Below are 21,037 nucleotides of genomic sequence, written 5' to 3'. Positions count from 1 at the left end.
CCGGGGAACATGCACGGCCGTTTGGTTTTAGTTTTAGGCCGCGTTCGCCGACGCAGATAAGTTAACTTGTTTTAAAAAATCATATTAATTTATTTTATATTTTTTTATAATTAATAATTAATTAATTATATACTAATATATTATTTCGTTTTTCGCTCTAGGTGAATTAGCTGCCTTAGTCGGATAAGATGGACTTGGGCTGATATCAGCGTGAAGCGGACCTAGGCGTGCCACATGCAGCAACGCAGGCTGCACGAGTAATCGGATAATTTCCCTCCAACTTTTTTTTAATACATATCATATCAAATGTTTACACATTAATTAAAAGTATTAAATATAGACTATTAATAAAACCTACCATATACTTTAGATTATTTCACGAGACAAAACTATTGAGCCTAATCAGTCCATGATTAGTGAATGTGATGCTATAGTAAATATTTGCTAACTATAGATTAATTAGACTTAAAAATCTTGTCTAATGAAAAAGACTTTATTTATGCAATTAGTTTTATTATCAGTCTATATTTAATACTTCTAATTAACATCCAACCATCCGATATGACAAAGGATAAAAAAAGTCATTGGATCAAAAAGCCACTAATTACATGGGACAAGTGGATGGCACGGATGACATCACTCCGAATCATTTGCAGGTGAGACGTACGAGTACGACAGAAACACCGTAAATTTTTATAACAAAAAAAATAAAGATAAGGATATACATGACTGTAATACTCTTGACTTTTTTGTCCTATAAAATCCAAAGCTAGTTACTTTTTTGTCCCATAACAAAAAGAGCGGATTAAAAAATTTATATACGAGGTTAATTTTTTCTACATATGAGGTTGGGTCAAAAAAGTACCCATCGTTTATGGTGTTATATCCTTGAGCAATTTTATGGTACTAGAGAAGTTATTAGGAGATACTAAAATTTTAGTATAAAAGTTGATATCTCTTAGTATCTTATATATTAGTAGGTACTAAATTTTACAGTAAAATTTTGGTATCTCTTGGTATCTACACAACAACTATGAAATTACTTGGTATCCTTGGAGCATCTCTAAGAAATGTCTAAAATTAATTTCTAAAACTAAATTTTAGGAATTGGATTAGAAAATATATCTCCAACAGGTTACCAAATTCATTCCTAATATTCACTCATGCCTAAAATTATCTCAATTGTATCCTAATTTTTGACAAAAATATGAGTTCATAATACAAGTTATTCATTTTTAGATTTCTGTTGGAGTAGTATGTAATCTTTATGTTTAATATTTTTTGAAATGAACCCAATACAAGTTAATTTGTAGATGCTAAAATATTACTGATGCCGTTGATTTTTCTATACAGGTTTGACCATTCGTCCTATTAAAAAATTATATAATTATTAATTATTTTTATATCATTTCATTTATTATTAAGTATATTTTTATGCATATATATAGCTTTATATATTTTGTAAAAAAAATTTAAATAAGATAAATAGTTAAACGTATAAAAAAAAATTAACGACGTATTAAACATTTAGCGACGAAAGTAGTAGCATGGTCTTGGAGACGCTCTTGCGTCCGCACGTGCAGCCACTAGTGCCCCTTGGCTAGTGGTAACAACGGGAACAAGTTGTCGCCTGGACGTAACTGCGTCTACATAGGCCACAAATGTACCGGCCGGAGACCGATCGAGGCGTCCATATATACACGTACCGTACCCCCCCATACGTGGTTGGATCCGCACGCGCCGCGGTGGTCGATCGGGCCGGGTTGCGTTGCGTTTGCGCGCGCGGGCGGTTGTCGTCGTCGTGACTCGATCGGTCGCGCGCGGCTTCGTGTTCGCGATCCGGCAATGGCGGCCTGTAGCACCAGAGGAGGAGGCGGCGGCGGCGGGAAGAAGACGAGGAGGATGCCGCAGGAGAGGGTGGCCCTCGGCCTCGGGCGGCGCGCGGCGTGGAGGGTGGCCGGCGTCGCCGTCCTCCTCCTCCTCCTCGCCCTCCTAGCCCGCCGCGCCGGCGGCGGCGGCGGTGGAGCCGTGTGGCGCGTGGCGTTCGTCTGCGAGGCGTGGTTCACGGTGCTGTGCCTGCTCAACCTGAACGCCAAGTGGAGCCCCGTCCGCTTCGTCACCTACCCGGACAACCTCGACGACAGGTACGAATATATAGTACGTGTAGTCTCAGTTCGTCCTTCAGTTTAATCGTCCAGCTCTGTGGAGATGGAAAAAGAAAAACAGAACTTTTGATTTGTTTGTGAAAATGTAAAATTTAGCTTATAGAGTACTTAACATTGTGTGTAATCGTAAGTATGTATTACGATCAATTTTCATATCATATAAAAAGTACCGAGACCTGCTATATTTTCTAAAATTTTGTAGCTCAACTTATTTCGTAGAGTTTTACTCCTATTCCCTTGATCGTTCGATCTATCATCATCAATAGTCAGAATTTTAATACCAATTTAACCGTAAGGTGGATAGCAAGAGTGAGAATTTTAGTATCTCGCAGTATAAAAGGAATAATATGAGTAAAGCTCTAATTTGTAGAGTTGCAAACTTTTTATTTAGTAAACTTATCTAATTTTGATACCTCGTGATATAAATGTAAATACCAAATTTTACAATATAGGGGTGATACTTTCCAGTACTTTCTTAACAATAGCAAAATAACTCATATATTATATGAATGTTGTTAATTTTGAAAGAACTTTTATAATTATTTGAATAGATCTTGAACAAACCAGGGACATTTTCATGAGTGGAGTGATTAAGAGTTTCCCGTTTGTCCGTGCGCATGCATAGAATGGATGAGCTCCCGGCAGTGGACATGCTTGTGACGACGGCGGACCCGGTGCTGGAGCCGCCGCTGGTCACCGTGAACACGGTGCTCTCGCTGCTCGCCCTCGACTACCCGGCCGCCGGCGAGAGGCTGGCGTGCTACGTCTCCGACGACGGGTGCTCGCCGGCGACGTGCTACGCGCTGCGGGAAGCCGCCAGCTTCGCCACGGCGTGGGTGCCCTTCTGCCGCCGGTACGGCGTCGCCGTCAGGGCCCCCTTCCTCTACTTCTCCTCCACGCCGCCGGAGCTCGGACCGCTCGATCACAAGTTCTTGGAAGACTGGACGCTCATGAAGGTTAACTACAATTCAGAGAGTTGTTGTTGCGCATCGATCGATCATTCACTGCCACGGCTTCGCTCATGGCCATCTTCTTCTTGTTGTTGTTTGATCGAGACTTCAGGATGAATACGAGAAGTTAGCCCGCCGCATCAAGGAGACGGACGAGCGCTCCCTCCTGCTGCAGCACGGCGGCGGCGAGTTCGCCGAGTTCTTGAACGTCGAGAGGACGAACCACCCTACCATCATCAAGGTCGTGGCAGTCAGAACTCAGAACTGTACTGTAGCTCCTCTCCTCTGAGGCTTCTTCCTCGTTTTGATTTGATTCTCTGCTGATGATTCAGGTTCTTTGGGATAACAGCAAGAGCAGGATAGGAGAAGGGTTCCCGCATCTCGTATACGTCTCGAGGGAGAAGAGGCCCATGCACCGCCATCACTACAAGGCGGGCGCCATGAATGTCCTTGTGAGTGCATATTTGTAAATAAAAATTAATTTATAAATAAAACTTTTATATACGTATTCTAATCGATCCGAGAGTCAAAGCTAAAAAATAAAGTACGATGAAACAACCCAAAATTTACTCTGAATTTAAGGTTTTAAATTTAAATTTTAACTTACAAGCATAATCAGAAGCGAAAAGACGAGGCTGAACATATAAATCAAGTTTAGAGATTTTAGAGCAATTTTACAGTCCTTGAGTAGGTATCAAGAGATACTAAAATTTTAGTGTAAAATTTAGTACCTTCTAATGTCTAAGGTACCAAGAGGTATAGTATCAAAATTTATATAGAAAAAGTGGTACGTCCTGGTACCTTCTCAAATATTGTAAAATGGATCCGTCTATTGATGAAGGGTCCTTTTATGGTACCTTCCACTGGGATGGGATGGTAAGTAGTGTAGTATGATCAAATCTAACCGTTAATTGTGATGGATATTTTAGACTTTTCTCAGTAATATGGAAGGGTATTTTAGTCTAGTCTTGTGCTCCTAATCTCACTGAGGCAAAGCGGGCAGGTTCACTCGGCCCAACTCAATAGACACAACCACCTCCAGTTCCGAACATGCCAACCCCTGAATAATTCCAACAGCAATGGAATATGTTGAGTGTGGGTGCCGCTTTGATCTCAATGTTCAATTTTTTTAGAAAAAAAAAGCTCTGCTATTTAATTCACCAAGTACACAAATAAGCATATCATCCATCCTTAATTAAGTCACAGAGAAGAACAAATCCAAACATCACAGATATCTCGTCAAGACACGATTACCATTTAGGATCATCGATCACACCAACGTCGACGAAGAACATGATATATGTTTAGCTCTAAACCAATTGTGGGCCAGGCTTATTGGCCCGTGAGGGGTTACGAACAAAACTTTGCAACAACACAAATTTATAATAATACCATATATTATTTTTTTTCCAAAATTACCCTTCTACTGCTCATACTACACCCATTAGCACATGTAGTAAGATTAAATCTTATTCGTTGAATCTAACTCTATGGAGGGCTCATACGCATCCAAAGGTACGGTAATAAAATCCTTGATGAAACGTTTGAAAATTTCAATTCCATCGATCAAATCTGGTCATTGTCATTCGATGATAATTTAAAGGCATACACGCAAGTTAAAAATTTTATACACGCCCCCTCCCCCAAGCCTCTATGCATTACGCACGTATTTGACAGAAGAACAAAAAAAATCAAACGTTTGATTAATAGCAAAAGTGCTATAAAATTGCTCGAGATTTTAACTTAGCTGCGCTGACCACCGCCAAGCATTTCTTCGTCTCTGTGCGTGTGCTTGTGTAGATGAGGGTATCAGCGGTGATGACCAACGCGCCGATCGTGCTGAACACGGACTGCGACATGTTCGCGAACAACCCCAAGGCGTTGCTCCACGCCATGTGCCTGTTGCTGGGGTTCCACGACGAGATCAACAGCGGGTTCGTCCAGGTGCCTCAGCGATTCTACGACGCCCTCAAGGATGATCCCTTCGGAAACCACCTGGAGTGTTTCTTCAAGGTACGCCAATTGCAAGTTGTTCTAACTCTTTCACATGAATCAGATCAGTGTAGCGATCGATGCTAGTATTTCTGCCTTCATCTGCATGTCTGATTGTTCGGTTTTTGAGGTTCGCTTCAGTCCAACAAAAAATACCTCGAGGTACCAGTATCTCGCGGTACCAAATCGTAATCGTTTCTGATCGTTGGATCTAACAGTGCACATCCTACTCAGCTAGATCCAATGGTGAAAAACGATTTGTTACCTCGAGGTACTTTTTGTTGAACCGGAGCAAATCTCTTGGTTTTTTCTTTAGATGATGTAAGCTTTATTGATCTGGGACAGTTACATCTAGATAACTATTTGAGGTTTTTGAGTCAGATCTCGTTGGCTTGCCGTGCTCAGTTGTACTTTTAGATAAAAATGGGTAGAGAAAAACCTTTAATTTGGTTATGCGAAGTCTCATATGTGATCAAATCTGAACTTACTATGGTGAAAATGTTTTGTTAATCTACACCGAAATCCAACATTGCGTAACGCCAGTGATATACATTCCAAATAAACAAGACTGATCATGTGTGTCATGTTTAGAGACTTGTCCGAGGGATTCAAGGACTTCAGGGCCCTTTTTATGCTGGAACAGGCTGCTTTCACCGTAGGAAAGCCATTTACGGCGTGCCGCCAAACTGCAACAATTCTTCAGGTTCATCGTGTCACAAGGAGGTTCAGACCAAGTTTGGAAATTCAGAGGAGCTGAAAGAATCAACGAAACCCATAATCTCTGGGGACCTGTCGTCTACCAAGCCAATGGCAGATGTATCAGGCCGTGTTGATGCGGCAAAGGAAGTCTCAGCTTGCAACTATGAGGTTGGAACATGCTGGGGTCAGGAGGTAAAAGAGAATTTCCACTGCCATAACTTTTGTAGGTTATGGTACGGTACACTTTTCTGTATATTTTCATGCGAGGATTTTTTCAATCTTTGAGAAGGTATGAGGTGCCACTGTTTTCTATGTAAATTTGGGAGATTTGCTTCAGTACAACAAAAAGTACTTTAAGGTACCAGTACCTCGAGTTACTAAATCGTTTTCCACCATTGGATCTAGTTGAGTAGGATGTGTATTATTAGATCCAACGATCAGAAATGATTTGGTACCGCGAGATACCGGTATCTCGAGGTACTTTTTGTTGGACTGAAGCAAATCTTAAAATTTGGTACTAAAATATACCAAATTTTACATAAAAATAGTGATACCTCCTAGTACCTTCTCAAGGATGCTAAAATTGCTCTTTCCATAAGTTCATCGTATATATTCTTGTCAGGTCGGTTGGGTCTATGGATCGCTAACAGAAGACATACTGACCGGGCAGCGGATCCACACCAAGGGTTGGAGATCCACGCTGATGGAAACCGAGCCACCGGCGTTCATGGGATCGGCGCCGGTAGGAGGGCCGGCCAGCCTGACCCAGTTCAAGAGATGGGCGACAGGTCTGTTTGAGATCATCGTCAGCCGGAACAACCCAGTATTCTCAGCCATGTTCGAGCGCCTCCAACTCCGGCAATGCCTCGGCTACCTGATCGTCTATGGGTGGCCCGTCAGGGCGCCTTTCGAGCTGTGCTACGGATTGTTGGGACCTTACTGCTTACTAACAAACCAATCCTTCTTGCCAAAGGTAAACTTTTCTTTTGTATACCACTCGCCGTCAGTACATCTTGCTTATAAGTTTTTCATTTTGAGCTTTTTTACCATCCACGAAAAAATATTTCAAATTATCGTATTTTTTAGTGTAAAAGTTTAGTTTTTTACCATTCTTTAAAAGTACCTTGAGATACTAAAAGTTTTGGTGCAACGATTTTTTTTATCGTCCTTAAAAAGTATTTTGAGAAATCACAAATTTGCAAAATTTTGGTACTCAAGATATACTAAATTTTTACACTAAAAAATATGGTACCTTAAGATACCTTTTTAAGAATATTTAAAAATATCAAAAGTTCAATATCTTGTGATATAATATACCTTGAGGTACCAGAATTTTGCACTAAAATTTTTGATATCTCAAGATACTTCTCAATGATGATAAAAATGATATTTGCTCCGGTCTAACAAAAATTACCTCGACGTACCAGTACCTCACGGTACTAAATCGTTTTTCACCATTGGATCTGGCTAAGTAGGATTGACTAGATCCAACGGTCAGAAACGATTTGATACTATGAAGTATCGGCACCTCGAGATATTTTTTGTTGGATTGAAGCAAATCTTGATAAAAAAAAGGTTGGCTCCGGTCTAAAAAAAATGAGCATTTTTTCATCATTGAGGAGATACCACTGTTTTCTATATAAAATTTAATACCTTCTACTGTCTAAGGTACCAAGAGATATCAAATTTTATATAAAAAACAGTGGTACCTCTTGGTACCTCCTCAAGAAAGGAAAAATTGCTCAAAAAAATACCTCGAGGTACTTGTACCTTACGTTACTAATTATTTTTCACTATTGGATCTAGCTGAGCAAGATGAGCATTTTTAGATCCAATGATTAAAAACGATTTGGTACCGTGAGATACCGTTAAGAGATACTTTTTGTTAGATCCAAGCAAATCTATGATAAAAAAAAAACCTTTCCTTTTTCACTGGTTGACAATGGGTTGTCTAGATTCTAGATTCTAGAGAGTGTGAGAAATGAACTACTGCACTTCTGCTGTCCTGTAGGCATCAGAAGATGGTTTCAGCATCCCGTTTGCCCTCTTCTTGTCCTACAACGCATACAGCTTCATGGAGTACAAGGCGTGTGGGCTCTCCGCCCGTGCCTGGTGGAACAACCACAGGATGCAACGCATCGTCTCCGTCTCCGCCTGGCTGCTAGCGGTTCTCACCGTGCTCCTCAAGACCCTGGGCCTCTCCGAGACCGTCTTCGAGGTCACCAGCAAGGAGGACAAGGCCGGCACGCCGAGTAATGGCGACGACGGCGGCGGCATCGACGGCGCTACCCGCCCCGGGAGGTTCACCTTCGACTCGTCGCCGGTGTTCATCCCCGTGACGGCGCTGGCGATGCTAAACGTCGTCGCGATCGGTGTCGGAGCATGGAGGGTGGCTTTCCGGGGAGCGGATGATCCGGCCGTGCCCGTGCCCGGTGGTGCGCCGGGCGTCGGTGAGTTCGTGTGCTGTGGATGGCTGGTGCTGTGCTTCTCCCCGTTTGTGAGAGGGCTAGTGGGCAAGGGAAGCCATGGCATCCCTTGGAGTGTCCAGCTGAAGGCCAGCTTGGTTGTGTCTATGTTTCTTGTCTTCTGCAGAAGAAATTAAATTTTGATGCACACAAGCACAGACAGGCAGCTAGCTTGATCTAAGCACAGCTCAGAGGTATAGGAATTGATGGACCATGTATCGATCATGCTATGAAGCAACAGTTCTGCCTATTATTGTAAGCAACATGTCTGTAACTGCAACGACGAAGGAAACGGGTTTCACTTTCACCTCCCCGGTGGTGTACTTGTTTTGTCCAAAAACTTTAACTGAATTCTGCAAAATTCAGACGAACTAAATTCAAAGCAGAGACTGGTTTAATTCCTTGTTCCAAACAGCGGGAGTACGAATCCTCGACGATATGTAGTAGCAGGGGGGGTGCAAATTCAGGAGGCTTGGCTGTGATGCAGGATCATTTGTTCATCTCATTCGGCGAGCCTGACCATCAGCTCGGACACGGCTAGCTTGTACTTGGCTTCAGGCGTCAGACCCTCGGGGCTTTGAAGAGAGGCTTCGTTCAGCTGAGTACACCAGAATGAACATTAATTCCATGTGATGATCGAGCTTGTCATTGTGATTTGGTTAGAAGGATCAACGAAAAAAAACTTTCATTTTGCGTAAACTGATGCTGGTAGAGTAGACAGTAGTAGGTAGCCAGTGAACTTACACGGACATGGACGCTGAACAAGCTCTTGTCCTGGTCGGCGGACATGGTGGACGTCACCACGTCGATCTGGTGCTTCTCCAGCACGAACGCCACCGTGGTGAAGGACGCCTTCTGCCGCGGGAGGCACATGTTGATGAACGCGTCCACGCCGGCCATGGTCAGCGTGATGTTCGGCGCCGACCACGTCTGCAGCGCCGGCGCCGGGCCCGCCGCCGCCACCGTCACCGCGGCCTGCTGCTGCTGCGTGTTCACCGCCGGCGCGGTGGCGGTGGCGGCGGCGTGGCGCGGCGCCTGAGAGGACCCCTCGCCGGCGACGGTGGCGGCGGCAGCTGCCGCTGCCGATGATGCCCAGTGCTGCGCGCGCATGCGCTCCATCTTCAGGCCCTCCAGCTTGAGGACGACGTCCTCCAGAGTCCTGATGTAGCCGATCGCCTCCCCGACGATGGTGGCCTTGTCAGCCTGCAACATCGATCAGCTGGTTTAGTTGCATCCATGTTCTATCTGGATTATGTAAAATAAAGCCCTTGTACTTTGGATGTGTAATGTGTTATATATGCTGTAATGCAGATTATTTGCCTTTGATTCGGTTGCTTATAATTGGTTGAATGTATCATCTCCATAGGTCGTTTGCTCTCCATTATACAGTTCATACTAGCTACATCCATTTCATACTATAAGATGTTTTAGTTATATCAAGATTCATCCATAATCAATAAATATATTTCATATATTTTATATTTTACCATAGATATAAATCTAGAAAGAATCATAACATCTTGTAATTAAGTCGATAGTTTTAACAGACTTGCTGCATTTGGTTGGCTACTAGCAACACATGCGGAATTACAGTAAAGGAGAATTTCCATGATAAATCAATTAAACTACAAGTCAATTATTGTGAATGCATGGGGTTTTTTTCCGAATAGTGACTACTGGAATTGTGGCGACTAAGAGGATGACATAAAGCCAAACGAATGAACATGTTTCTACTTGCAAAGAAGTCACTTCATTTAGCAGTCAAACATGTACATGTTGGCAAAGCATTGAAAACATTAATTTCTTTTAGATAAGAGTATTTACCTAAGCTCTATGAACTTGGGTGCTACTTAAGTCTCTGCAACCACTAAGATACGTGCTCTTTTACTTTGAAAACATTAATGAATCCACACCGAGATCATATTTGTGCCTACAGAAACACGGGGCATTTAACTTTCTACCACTGTTACGAATGTTCATAACAGATTTGGTACTGGACCCAGCTGTCAGAGATTTATGAGGACCCACATGTTATAGACAGCGAGTGATAAATATGTTTTGACCACTCGTAGGAGTAGCAAAAAGTTAAATTTCCCACAGAAATACACGATCAATGGGGAGTCATTAGTGTTCTGATACTTATCCACTTGTACATATTGGACTGCTAATACATTGGTCGTATTAAACCAAATTATTCTGCACAAGTAAGAGCTAATTTATTTGTTTGAAAAATAAGGCAGATTTCTCTTTGCTTTTCATTTCAACTCAAGTTCTCTTGGAGCAAAACAAAAATATGCAATTGATGTAAAGCCAAGGGGGAATATGCAAGGGTATACATATATTTTATCTGAAAGTTAAAAACGTTAAGATGGATTAACAGACTATGGGTAAACCTAAGCTTTGAGCTTCATTTTGACCCCAATAAAAGGAACGGGCAAAATCACAGACCTAAATAGCAAGGGCAAAATGACAATTGCAATTCAAAGCAGGGGCAAGAACACAATTGCCCTTAATCAAATCGAATCATTAAACTTTGTAGACAACTAGCACTCTCGTAATTTGCTTGTTGTCCTATCAACGTAATCTGAACTTGAATTTCGAAATTTAATTTTAGAGTTTTTTAAGGTATTTTCATTAAAGTGTATTTTTCTACCTTGGCTTTTGGACTACTAAGAGTAGAGGTATAAAATTTTTACACATAAGTTATTTTGGATGCCCTAAAAGTCCATCTAAACTGCTAATTAGTGTTGTCCACGAGCCAAGCTTGAGCGAGCTTGTCTGCCTAGGCTCGAGCTTGACAGAATCTCAAACCGATCTCGAGTTGAGCCTACGTAACCTTTGAGTTTTTTTTAGCAAACTTAGCTTAAGATCGACTACTGAGTTTAGTTTATAAGTGGTATAACATATATTTTAAAGGACGGTCTCTTGATAAAAATAATTAATTTTTAGATAATATTAATAGAAGATGAGTAAAAGGGATAAGATAAGGGGGTGTTTAGATGGCAAAATTTTTTAGGGAAGAGGTCACATCGAACATTTGACTGTATGTCGGAAGGAGTTTTCGGACATGAATAAAAAAACGAATTTCACAGCTCGGCTGAAAACCACGAGACGAATTTTTTGAGCCTAATTAAGCCATCATTAGCATATGTTGGTACTGTAGCACTTATGGCTAATCATGGACTAATTAGGCTCAAAAGGTTCATCTCAAGATTTCTTTCACAACTGTGAAATTAGTTTTTTGATTCATCTATGTTTAATGCTCCATTTAAATGTCCAAAAATTCAATATGATGTTTTTGGAAAAACTTTTTGGGAACTAAACAAGGCCTAAATATATGATGTCAACATATGATATTTATCGTGTGGATATATAAAAATGGCACATCTGATCAACTAGTTTATTCAATAAACAATAAAAATCATATATTGATAGGCTCATTGAAGCTCGAGCTCTGATCAACAATGCTCACAAGCTTAGACACAAGCTTGGGTCTGGATCTTTTGGAGCTCGAGCAAAGGTCAAATCGAACTTAGGACAAACCAAGCTTGAGCAGCTCACGAACCTTCAACTTGTATGATAGCCTTATCTATAGTGGATTTTGGATGATAAATGACAAAACAAATAGCGGATTAATAATCTTATTGAGAATAACTGCAGGTTTTAGTCCCTTCGGTGATTCTATTAGTGGGTTGTGACCTTTAAAAATATAGAGCAGGCTAAGTGACCCAAGACGATTTAATTTAACTTTTATGTCAATTTTGAGCAATAGGAAAGTTGTATTGTTAAGTGGGGTACATGCTAAGGTACACCGAGTTTGTGTCCAAGTGCTATAAAAGTTGCCTTTGATCCTTACAGGAGAGAACAAATCACATCTCTATGATTCAAAAACAAGAAGGCCTACGCACACACTTGCGTTGGAAAATGGTCTTTGTGGTTCATTATTTATAGGGGTTTCTAGTGGTTGTGACCAAAGGTTCCAATCAGAGCTCTCTAAATGGCCAAGAAACTTGATCAGAAGTTCTGATGGTTTAGATCGTGGTTTTTGGGTTGGTAGAGATGCCTGATCGGAAGTTTTACTTAGCTTTCTCCTAGAGACTGGAGTTACTAAGTGTGTTCAAATTCTATGAGCAATGACTAGTTTATAGTGGGTATGAGTATTTAACTTATCTCATCCCCAATTCGAGGGGTTGGCTGTCACATCTTTTATACATACTCCCCTAGGCTTTCTAGAGTTTCTACGCCTCTCCACCTTGGATCTAGAGCTCTCTTGTGAGTTTGAGTTACAAATTTGAGATTTGGATAGCTTGTGATGTTAGAATTCTTATCGATCACTTGGAGATCAGCACCAGGGCTTCCTCATTGAGATTATTACTCTTGAATGTCATCCTCATAGTTGGCTAGGTGTCACTCATAAGTATCCGATCTTTGTGAATAGCCCAGAAAATGTTTGTGAATATTTTCCCTCACCTCCTCAAGGAAAGAGGTAATTGAGTGAGAGTCAAGCTTCATCGAATGTAGTTGCTCATTGTCCAAGTTTAGACCATGATGGTTGTTTAGTAATGATTATTTGCCTTGGTGGTTACTTGGAAACCAAAAGTTCATCCTTGGTACTTGCTTGCTGAGGCTTGAGATCAAGAGAGACCTAAATCCTTGGAGTCTCTCAACATAGACGCAGGGTCGTTGGCATCACACTTCCGTGAAAAGTCATACCTCTCGCTCTCTCTTGTTTAATCTATCCTAGTTATGTCTTGCATATTTTCTCTTGTCTTGTACCATAGTTCACATTTATGTTGTGGGCGTTGTTCCTGGTTGTATCTCCTTTTAGGGATTCAACAAAGAGATCAAGTTCTAATAATTCAGATCAGTAGTTCCGATATAAAGTTTAATTTCACAACTAGTTTTTTTCAGAAACGTCTATTCTCCCTTCTAAACGACATCATGGTCCTTTCAATTATGTTATTTTCCTATGGCTTATCGGATGTAGCTTCAACCAATTAGACACAATAATGACCAAATCTAAGTGAATTTGTGCAAAGGTTCATGAGATGTAAAAGGCCTCGAGTTTATTTAAATTACAAGCTAGTGTGTAGGTTCAAATTCAATAAAAGTGAAAAGATAATGTGTGGTATTAAAAAATCCTTATTGGAGCTCAAGTGACAGCTGGCATTGAACTTTTTCTGGTATTTATTAATATGTTGCTAAAAACAAGAGCAAATTCTATCATAAATGTACCTAAAAAATCTGAATATGAACTACAAAGGCATTCATGACATTATTGCTATACACTAAACTACTCAAAAAAGAAAAACTCCGTCTAAGATAAAGCTAGATGTACAACATTCTTCCAAGTGCAGTGCAATGATTTTAATTCAGACCCAAACATGGACAAACACAACTGCTCCTTCCCTTCACATAAAGATTAGGGATCTTTATCCATGACACAAAACAATGAAAGATCTATCCATTAATACTATCAAAACAATTGACAAATCACATCTATATGAAATGATTAACCACCAAGCATTAAAAAACCAAAGGAAAAAAACCTCTAAGTATTCACATTCCTGTCATGATCTAATAGCCAAAAAGAAAAACAGCAACGGTCATGCATGCTAACCTTGCCTGGGATCTTGGGGAGGAGAGCATGCAGGGTGCTGAACATGTTCTTCATCTTCTTCCTCCGCTCCCTCTCCGTCCAAATATGCAGCGCGTGTTCCATGTCCAGAGCGCTCTTGCCTTTCCCGTTGCTGCCTCGTCTGCCGACGCCATTACGGACGCCAGCACAACCACCACCTTCCTCTCTCTTGACGGCGGCACTGTTCTTCCCTGCTCCCTTGATCCTTGTGCTGACCCCAATCACCGGAGGGCTTGCCACCTCCAAGCCGCTGTTTATCTCACCGGGATCGCCAGAGCTAGAGCTGGAGTTAGACTTTTCCGTTTTTATCGACCTCACCGGACTAACGCCAGCGGTGAAGGCGTCGGCGTGACCTGGGCTTTCATCGGCCTCTCGAGGGAGGAGGTTGGCTCCTTCTTCTCGAGACATGGGGTGCAAGGAGGAGGTCGATGAACGCGTAGGGGCTCGAGGAGGAAGAGGGCGATAAGAGAGGGAATAGGAGTTGAGAGTGGGGGAGGAGGGTAAGCTAGGGGGCTTTATATAAGATCTTCTTTTAGGGGAGGATTTAATGCATTTACAGTTGTCATTAAAACTTTCTTACTTGGTTATTGTCTATGTTTTAATCAACACTTGTATGTATAACCTCAAGGAAGTTTTGGAGTGAAGGGATATATACTTTGGAATAAAAGTTTGTAGTTTGAGATAATGATATGCAATAATCAACCATTATTTCAATCTACATATAGATTGTGTTTGAGGGTACATACATTTTATACCCAAGGAACTAGAATTTACCAAGTGGGTCTTTCATAAATAACACAAGATCACGAGACAAGTGCATAGAAGTACATGGGAAAACTGAAGGCTTGCTCAAGAGTTGGTGGGCCTACATATTTGGCACGATATACATCTTTCTATTTGGCCGTATTAGCCAGCATTAGCGCTTTACGTTATATTACTTTTTGGAACAGATACTTTGTTTTATGGACACAAATAAAGAAAAATTTTATTTGTTAAAGTATAGGATTTTCCCCTTTGCTCAGAATTCTTGGCATCAAAGAAGCTTGTGAGATACTATCAGCTATCTATCCTGCATTCTTGCTGATAGATATCTAATCCAGCTCATATTTTTTATCTTCTTGTGAAAAAGTTTAAGCTTTAATATGTGAATACCTGAATGTCTCATGCAAACTCTCTCTCACATCGGAGCCACAGAACAACGATATAATCAAAATGAATTATTAATTTAGTGTCAAATGGTGCATTTCTCCAAAAAAAATTATGACAAAATGGAGCGTGTGTCTATATCTTTTCATTTGTTTTGAATCTTGAACTATATCATTTAGTTATGTAGATGATTCATTAATCATGTGTTCATATGTATGTAAAAGATAATTTTTATAGGAGAGAGTATGCAATAATCAAACATTTCAGCCTTGATTTAGGTTCATGATATACTTTAAAAAGAATTGAAAGGCTGTAAATTTTAGTCAATAAATTTTTCCAAACATACTAGGTTGTGACGATGAATTCATGATATTGGCGTGTATAGCCTGTCTTGGCACGATGTGTTTCTTTATTGGCAGGATTAACTAGCAGTCGAATACTTGTAACGTTCCTTTTCTCACAGGACAAGCACTGGGCATTTCCAGATCATCACATAGAACATGGATCCTCTACAGACTACAGTTGTCTATGCAGCAGCAATAACTACTGTCATGTAGAATAGCTCCTGGTCCACGTGTTAGTGACTGCAATGGCTTTACTACCGATTCCCTGCTGTACCACACATTCAATGTGCTATGCTATTATTTAAGTACTATTAATGACGAAGAAGCTTCCAAATTCAATAAGCTGTCTAATACCTGGATATATATGGCATTGTAATCCAGCTAATTCTAGTTTAGTGAACATCTACTAAGTTAAAACTGTGTAAGGTAGTTAAAAAGTTGAGACTGGACTTTAAAGTAGATAAGTACAGCAGGTGCATCCTCTCTTGAGATTTCTTACTGAAATGGGAAAAAAAACAGTATGAATTGCCATGTTAATTGAAGAATAATAGAAAGATCTACATTGTTAACCATGATGAGTCCCGATGATACTATGTAGATTGATTTTGACCACTATAAATCAAATTGTATTTATAGAAATATAAGCAATAGTTTTATATCAAGTAAAACATCGAATAAAGTATAGTCTAGCTCAGCAATTGCGCATGAAATTCAGCTAGTTCAGATATAATGGAGAACCTAACCATCTGGCAGCTGCTTTACGTTTTTCAGTAAAATCGGCCACAGGAACTGGGACTTGGTACTTTGGTCGGTCTCTTTTCCTCCAGATTCACTGCTGTAACTGAAAATAATAAGTGATTGGTTTCTATTATACTTTAATTTATTTTTCTGAATGCAATCTGAACTTGATGTAACAGACTGTTTATTCTCTGATATCTGGTTCTAATCTACTTCAGAAAATATGAAATTAGACATAAATCTGCACACACCATCCATAATTTTCTAATTCTTCAAACGGAAAATAATTGACGAATAAAACTTTTATATACATATTCATAGTGATCTAAAAGCCAAAGTTGAAAATAAACTATGATGAAAAAAATCCAGAAATCAACTTCAAATTTAAGGTTGAAAAATTAAATTTTATCTTATAAGCATAAGTAAAAGCCAAAAGATAAGGGCGAAATGTAATCACGGCGAATTTGTATGCTGCAGGTTGCTTATGGAAAAGAGAAGCCATGCATGTCACTATTCCCCTTGGACTGTCAAGCTGAAGGGGCATTACTACCTGCACATAAATATTTCGACGCATACAAGCTACAATACCACAGTACCAACATTCAGACAATCCACACTTTCTCAAATTAATCAAACGAACAAACCCACAATCACTGCAAATTATTCAGAACAGCATTGTCTGCAACTCCATTGATTAAACGACAACAGGAGGTTCCACCTCACACACATAACTTATTTTGTCTGAAAACTCAAACAAAACATGAAGCAAATCAAAGACTCTGGTTCATTCTGTCGACGACAGAAGCAGCAGAAAAGGTTTGGTTTTGATTCATGGCCTCATGTAGTAGGCGTTCTTCTCAGGAGGCGATCCAAAGCATCAGCTCTGACACTGCCAGCTTGTACTTGTCCACGGGCGTTAGGTTCTGGGAGCTCGAGCACGCTGGACTGAGCTGCTTGATCAGAAAACCAAGAATTTTGATTAGATCGTAGATTAGCTTGTGATCACTTAAACTTTTGGGTAAATTATATAGAACTCCAGTTTACAAATACTCGTCATTCTAAACATGTCAAATAAATGTTACACATTTACTTTTAGAAACAGGGAGACAATACGTGAAGATTACTCTTCAAAAGAATTTCAATAAAATCATATATTTGTTTATATTTTGATATATATTGTAACAGAAAATAGAAGTCATAGTTGTTTTCGGAAAAATGTGTCCTCGTCCAAAATGACAAGGGGTGACTGTTTTCCTTCTTTTACGAAAAAGTCAAACGATATATTTATGAGTAAAAATCAATTTGTAAATAAAACTTTTATATACGTATTCTTAACAATTTAAAAGCAAGGCTGAAAAAGAAACTTCGACGGAAAAAGACAAAACCAACTCTAAATTACTTAAAATTAAAATTTAAATTTGGACTTACAAGATAAGCATAAACGAAAAAAAATAAGGGTGCAAAGTATTTACAAGCTAGGTCGCTTACGTGGCAGTGCAGGCTGAGCAGGCTGCTGTCCTGGTCAGGCGTGGAGAGCGTGGCCGTCCGGACGTCGATGTGGTGCCTCTCCAGGATCCACACCGCCCCCGTCACGACGCTCAGGCCGCGCGGCAGCGACAGCGTGATGAAGGCGTCGTCGCCGGCGAGGCTCACCGTCATGTTGGACCCCGTCCATGTCTGCAGCGGCGCGGGGGAGCCACGCCAGCCATGGCGAGCGCCACCGCCGGCCACCTCCTCCTCCTCCCAGACGTGCACCATGTCAGCCAGCGCCGTCTCCCTCGTCGGTGCCACCGCCTCCTCCTCCTCCGGCACCGGCGGCGCTGGTACAGGAGTGGCGGATCCCTCGCCGTCGGCATTGGCGGCGGCGATGCGCTTGCGCTGCTGCATCTTGAGTGTCTCGAGCTTATAGACCTCGTTTTGGAGATTCTTGATGTAGTTTATCGTCGCCTCCACTATGGTCGCCTTGTCAGCCTATAACACAGCCATATACAGCTAGTTTAGTATAGGTGATTACACGAACGGATCCAGCGTAGGTGCTGTAGGGGCTCTAGTCACTCTACACACTGGATTCCAATGAAAATAGGGCAGGAGGAGGAAAAAGAAGAAGTTAACCAGCCCTCAGCCTTCGGACGTTCAATTTGTCCATGGGTGAATAAATCCCAATAAATATTTTGATGACCAAATTAGAAAATAATATATGTGTATCCATAAATCCGCACTCCATTAACAAATACAAATGAACAAGCAAAGCATGTTTTGTGAAGAGAAAAAGAAATATATATTGGTTTTGATTTGGATTGCAAGTAGAATTTTGTCAAATTCAAATATTACTAAAAGATTTTGAAACATTGAAGTACTTTAGTTTGTGTAAGGAGAAAACGTTCAATCACGGAAACACCACACGATGGATCAAGGTACAGATCCAAATGTAAATTCCAAGTTCCAACTGTTGCCAGTAAGCTGCACACATGCATTAATTTCATCCTAATTATACCCACTCAAACATCTCATTCCTTTTGCAGAACAAATAAGGGAGAAAAACAATAAAAATTTGCTCAAGTGTATGGCTAAATTAGTATAATTTATATAAATGTATCAATTATCTTCTATTTTCTTTAAACTTTGAATTGCAATTAGAATGGATATTTAGGCCTAGGAGTAGGTCTATAGCCTAAGCTGCACTGCTCCTAATACAGCCCCTAGTTACTTCTATATGCATCTCCAGAATGTTTGATCAAGTAATAAGAAAAAAATGCAAGTATTTCACACATGATCCTATTTGCATCTCTATAATTTCTAATCAAGAAATAAAAGAACAAAATCGTAAGTATTTCACACATACTTGTAATTATTTAATTACATGCAAAAGCACAAGATTGTAAACCTGACCTTTTCTGAGAGGTTGGGGACGAGGGCATGTAGAAGATCAAACTTATTATTCATCTCCTTCCTTCTCCCCCTCTCTGTCCAAGCATGCATCATGTGGTTCACATCAGCAGAGCTTTTCACTTCGTTGTTGCCATTTCCTCCGATGCATCCTTCACTTGTGCCGGTCACAACACCCATGAGCTCACAGTCACCTTCATCAGATGAGCTCTTGCACTTGGGTTCGCTAACGCCAATAGTGATTCCACCACCACCATCACCCTCCCCCTTTTTATTGGTGATGAATAAATCCTGCCTCCTTCCTTTGATATCGTCACCCGACACCACCGAGATTGTTGGGTTCGAAGAGGTATTGTTCTCGTCAAACTTATTAGATTTAGAGTGGTCCTTCTTTGTCAAGCCTAGTGGTGTTTTCGAGACCATGATGAAAGTGTGATCATGAGTTTCTTGAGAAAGGTCGGTACCTTCTTGAGACATGGCACAAGGGGTGTATGGGGGAGCACAATGAAAAGGGGATAGCTGAAGGGAAGAAGATAGCTACTGTGCTATATAAAAGATTTCTTTAGGATTGGTTCAATGGTTATTCACTGGTCCCAGATCTCACATGATATACATTTTTGTTGTTTAGTAGATTCACTGGTATTTATTAATAGTAGTATTCGCTAGTATTACGTCTTTAATTTTACGTTACTTTTGAAATAAATATTATTATATATTTCTATTTCATATGCAATGTTTGTTTTGGAACACATAGTGAACATTTGGAAAAAAACACAAAGTTGGGCATGGTCTCATTTCCTTAAGACGTATACAATAGTACTTTGCATTTGCTCGAGATATGCCAGTCCCATGTCTAGCATAGTCTTTTGTGTCTGTGTGTGTGGGGTGTAGGGGGCGGGGGTTATTGGGAACACTCACGGTACTGCCGCACATTGATTTTACATTATTTCTTGACAAGTATGGTATATTTCACTTTCAAACAAAGTTCAATGTCCAATGTTATAATATAGCCAGCAAGCCGTCTATAAAAATATTTATAGTCTTCTCTCAGTCTACCTAGATAGTAATTAGCTCTTCATCATTAATATAAGATCTATTTGTCTCTCTCGTACAGTTTCTTGTGTCCAAGCCGACTATAAACTTACATCATATTTTTCCTCTCTCTCCTCCCCTCTCTCCTCTATCTTAGCATTTAATTGGCTTACAGCCTGCTATTATACTCTCTTATAATTCTGGCTCCAACATCTTGCATGCTTTAATTTTTATTATTATTAGCAGGATCCACCTTTAATTTTTACATTGCTTTTAGGAGAAGTGAAAAATTCAAATTTTGGCAGGATTCGCCAATACTGACACACTTGAATTTGACGTTACTTATGGGATATGTATTATGTATTTTGATTTGATACACAGCGTTCAGAGTACAATGCCAGGTAATAATCCCTGTGTCCAGCAACTCGTGTGAATTTTTATTGGCAGTATCCACCAGTACTGACACACTTTTAATTTTACGTTACTTATGGGATACGTATTATGTATTTCCATTTCGTACACAACGTTCAGTGTACAATGATGTTTACAATGCTGTGTCCAGCAGCGTATTATTTAATTTTTGTTATTGGCAGTATATGCCAGTACTGGCACACTTTAATTTTGCGTTACCTATATGACAAATATGTACTATGTTATTATTGGTAGGATCTGCTAATACTGACACGTTTTAATTTTACGTTACTTTTGGGACAAGTATTATGTACTTCTATTCCATACACAGGTGCCTATCTTTTGGCTTATTTTAGAATTATATTTATAAATAAAACTTTTATACGTGTTATCAGCGATCAAAAAGCCAAGGCTAAAAAATAAAATACGATTAAAAAACCCATAAAATTAACTTAAAAAATTCAAATATTAGCTTCTAAGCAAGCATAAGCGAAAAGATAAAGGTGACACTGTTCAGCGTGCAATGTCGTTTACAACTATAGATCCTGCATCTAGCGTGATATATATTTTT

The 21,037-nt window shown here is 40.2% G+C and overlaps 3 protein-coding genes across 3 annotated transcripts; 1 reads left to right on the top strand and 2 right to left on the bottom strand.

Annotated features, from left to right (window-relative positions):
* The first annotated feature begins 1,753 nt into the window (after positions 1-1,753).
* LOC102717149 (cellulose synthase-like protein H2) lies at positions 1,754-8,674 on the top strand. The gene is made up of 8 exons (XM_006653337.3): positions 1,754-2,144; positions 2,791-3,121; positions 3,228-3,356; positions 3,448-3,567; positions 4,916-5,128; positions 5,699-5,998; positions 6,429-6,779; positions 7,818-8,674. The coding sequence occupies exons 1-8, from the start codon at positions 1,846-1,848 to the stop codon at positions 8,406-8,408; spliced, it is 2,334 nt and encodes a 777-aa protein (XP_006653400.1). The 5' UTR covers positions 1,754-1,845; the 3' UTR covers positions 8,409-8,674.
* Positions 8,675-8,773: 99 nt separating this feature from the next.
* Positions 8,774-14,317, bottom strand: LOC102716866 (transcription factor bHLH95-like). The gene is made up of 3 exons (XM_040523200.1): positions 13,892-14,317; positions 9,016-9,474; positions 8,774-8,869 (listed from the first exon to the last, which is right to left on the bottom strand). The coding sequence occupies exons 1-3, from the start codon at positions 14,315-14,317 to the stop codon at positions 8,774-8,776; spliced, it is 981 nt and encodes a 326-aa protein (XP_040379134.1).
* A 2,677-nt stretch (positions 14,318-16,994) lies between these two features.
* Positions 16,995-19,116, bottom strand: LOC102716591 (transcription factor bHLH95-like). Its single transcript, XM_040523199.1, has 3 exons — positions 19,027-19,116; positions 17,626-18,108; positions 16,995-17,087 (listed from the first exon to the last, which is right to left on the bottom strand). Exons 1-3 carry the CDS (start codon positions 19,114-19,116, stop codon positions 16,995-16,997), a joined length of 666 nt encoding a protein of 221 aa, XP_040379133.1.
* Positions 19,117-21,037: the final 1,921 nt, after the last annotated feature.

Source organism: Oryza brachyantha, chromosome 4 (genome assembly GCF_000231095.2).
Source record: "Oryza brachyantha chromosome 4, ObraRS2, whole genome shotgun sequence".
In the NCBI taxonomy this organism is placed as follows: domain Eukaryota; kingdom Viridiplantae; phylum Streptophyta; class Magnoliopsida; order Poales; family Poaceae; genus Oryza; species Oryza brachyantha.
This window is presented reverse-complemented; position numbering and strand designations above follow the sequence as displayed.

Excerpts from the sequence above, each read along its gene's own strand:
- LOC102716866 (XM_040523200.1), bottom strand. The coding sequence starts at position 14,317 with ATGTCTCGAGAAGAAGGAGCCAACCTCCTCCCTCGAGAGGCCGATGAA. Across the intron at positions 9,475-13,891 it reads TCCCCAAGATCCCAGGCAAG|GCTGACAAGGCCACCATCGT; the intron begins GTTAGCATGCAT and ends TCGATGTTGCAG. Across the intron at positions 8,870-9,015 it reads TGTTCAGCGTCCATGTCCGT|CTGAACGAAGCCTCTCTTCA; the intron begins GTAAGTTCACTG and ends TGGTGTACTCAG.
- LOC102717149 (XM_006653337.3), top strand. The coding sequence starts at position 1,846 with ATGGCGGCCTGTAGCACCAGAGGAGGAGGCGGCGGCGGCGGGAAGAAG. Across the intron at positions 2,145-2,790 it reads CCGGACAACCTCGACGACAG|AATGGATGAGCTCCCGGCAG; the intron begins GTACGAATATAT and ends GCGCATGCATAG. Across the intron at positions 3,122-3,227 it reads AAGACTGGACGCTCATGAAG|GATGAATACGAGAAGTTAGC; the intron begins GTTAACTACAAT and ends TCGAGACTTCAG.
- LOC102716591 (XM_040523199.1), bottom strand. The coding sequence starts at position 19,116 with ATGCATGCTTGGACAGAGAGGGGGAGAAGGAAGGAGATGAATAATAAG. Across the intron at positions 18,109-19,026 it reads TCCCCAACCTCTCAGAAAAG|GCTGACAAGGCGACCATAGT; the intron begins GTCAGGTTTACA and ends GCTGTGTTATAG. Across the intron at positions 17,088-17,625 it reads TGCTCAGCCTGCACTGCCAC|CTCAGTCCAGCGTGCTCGAG; the intron begins GTAAGCGACCTA and ends CTGATCAAGCAG.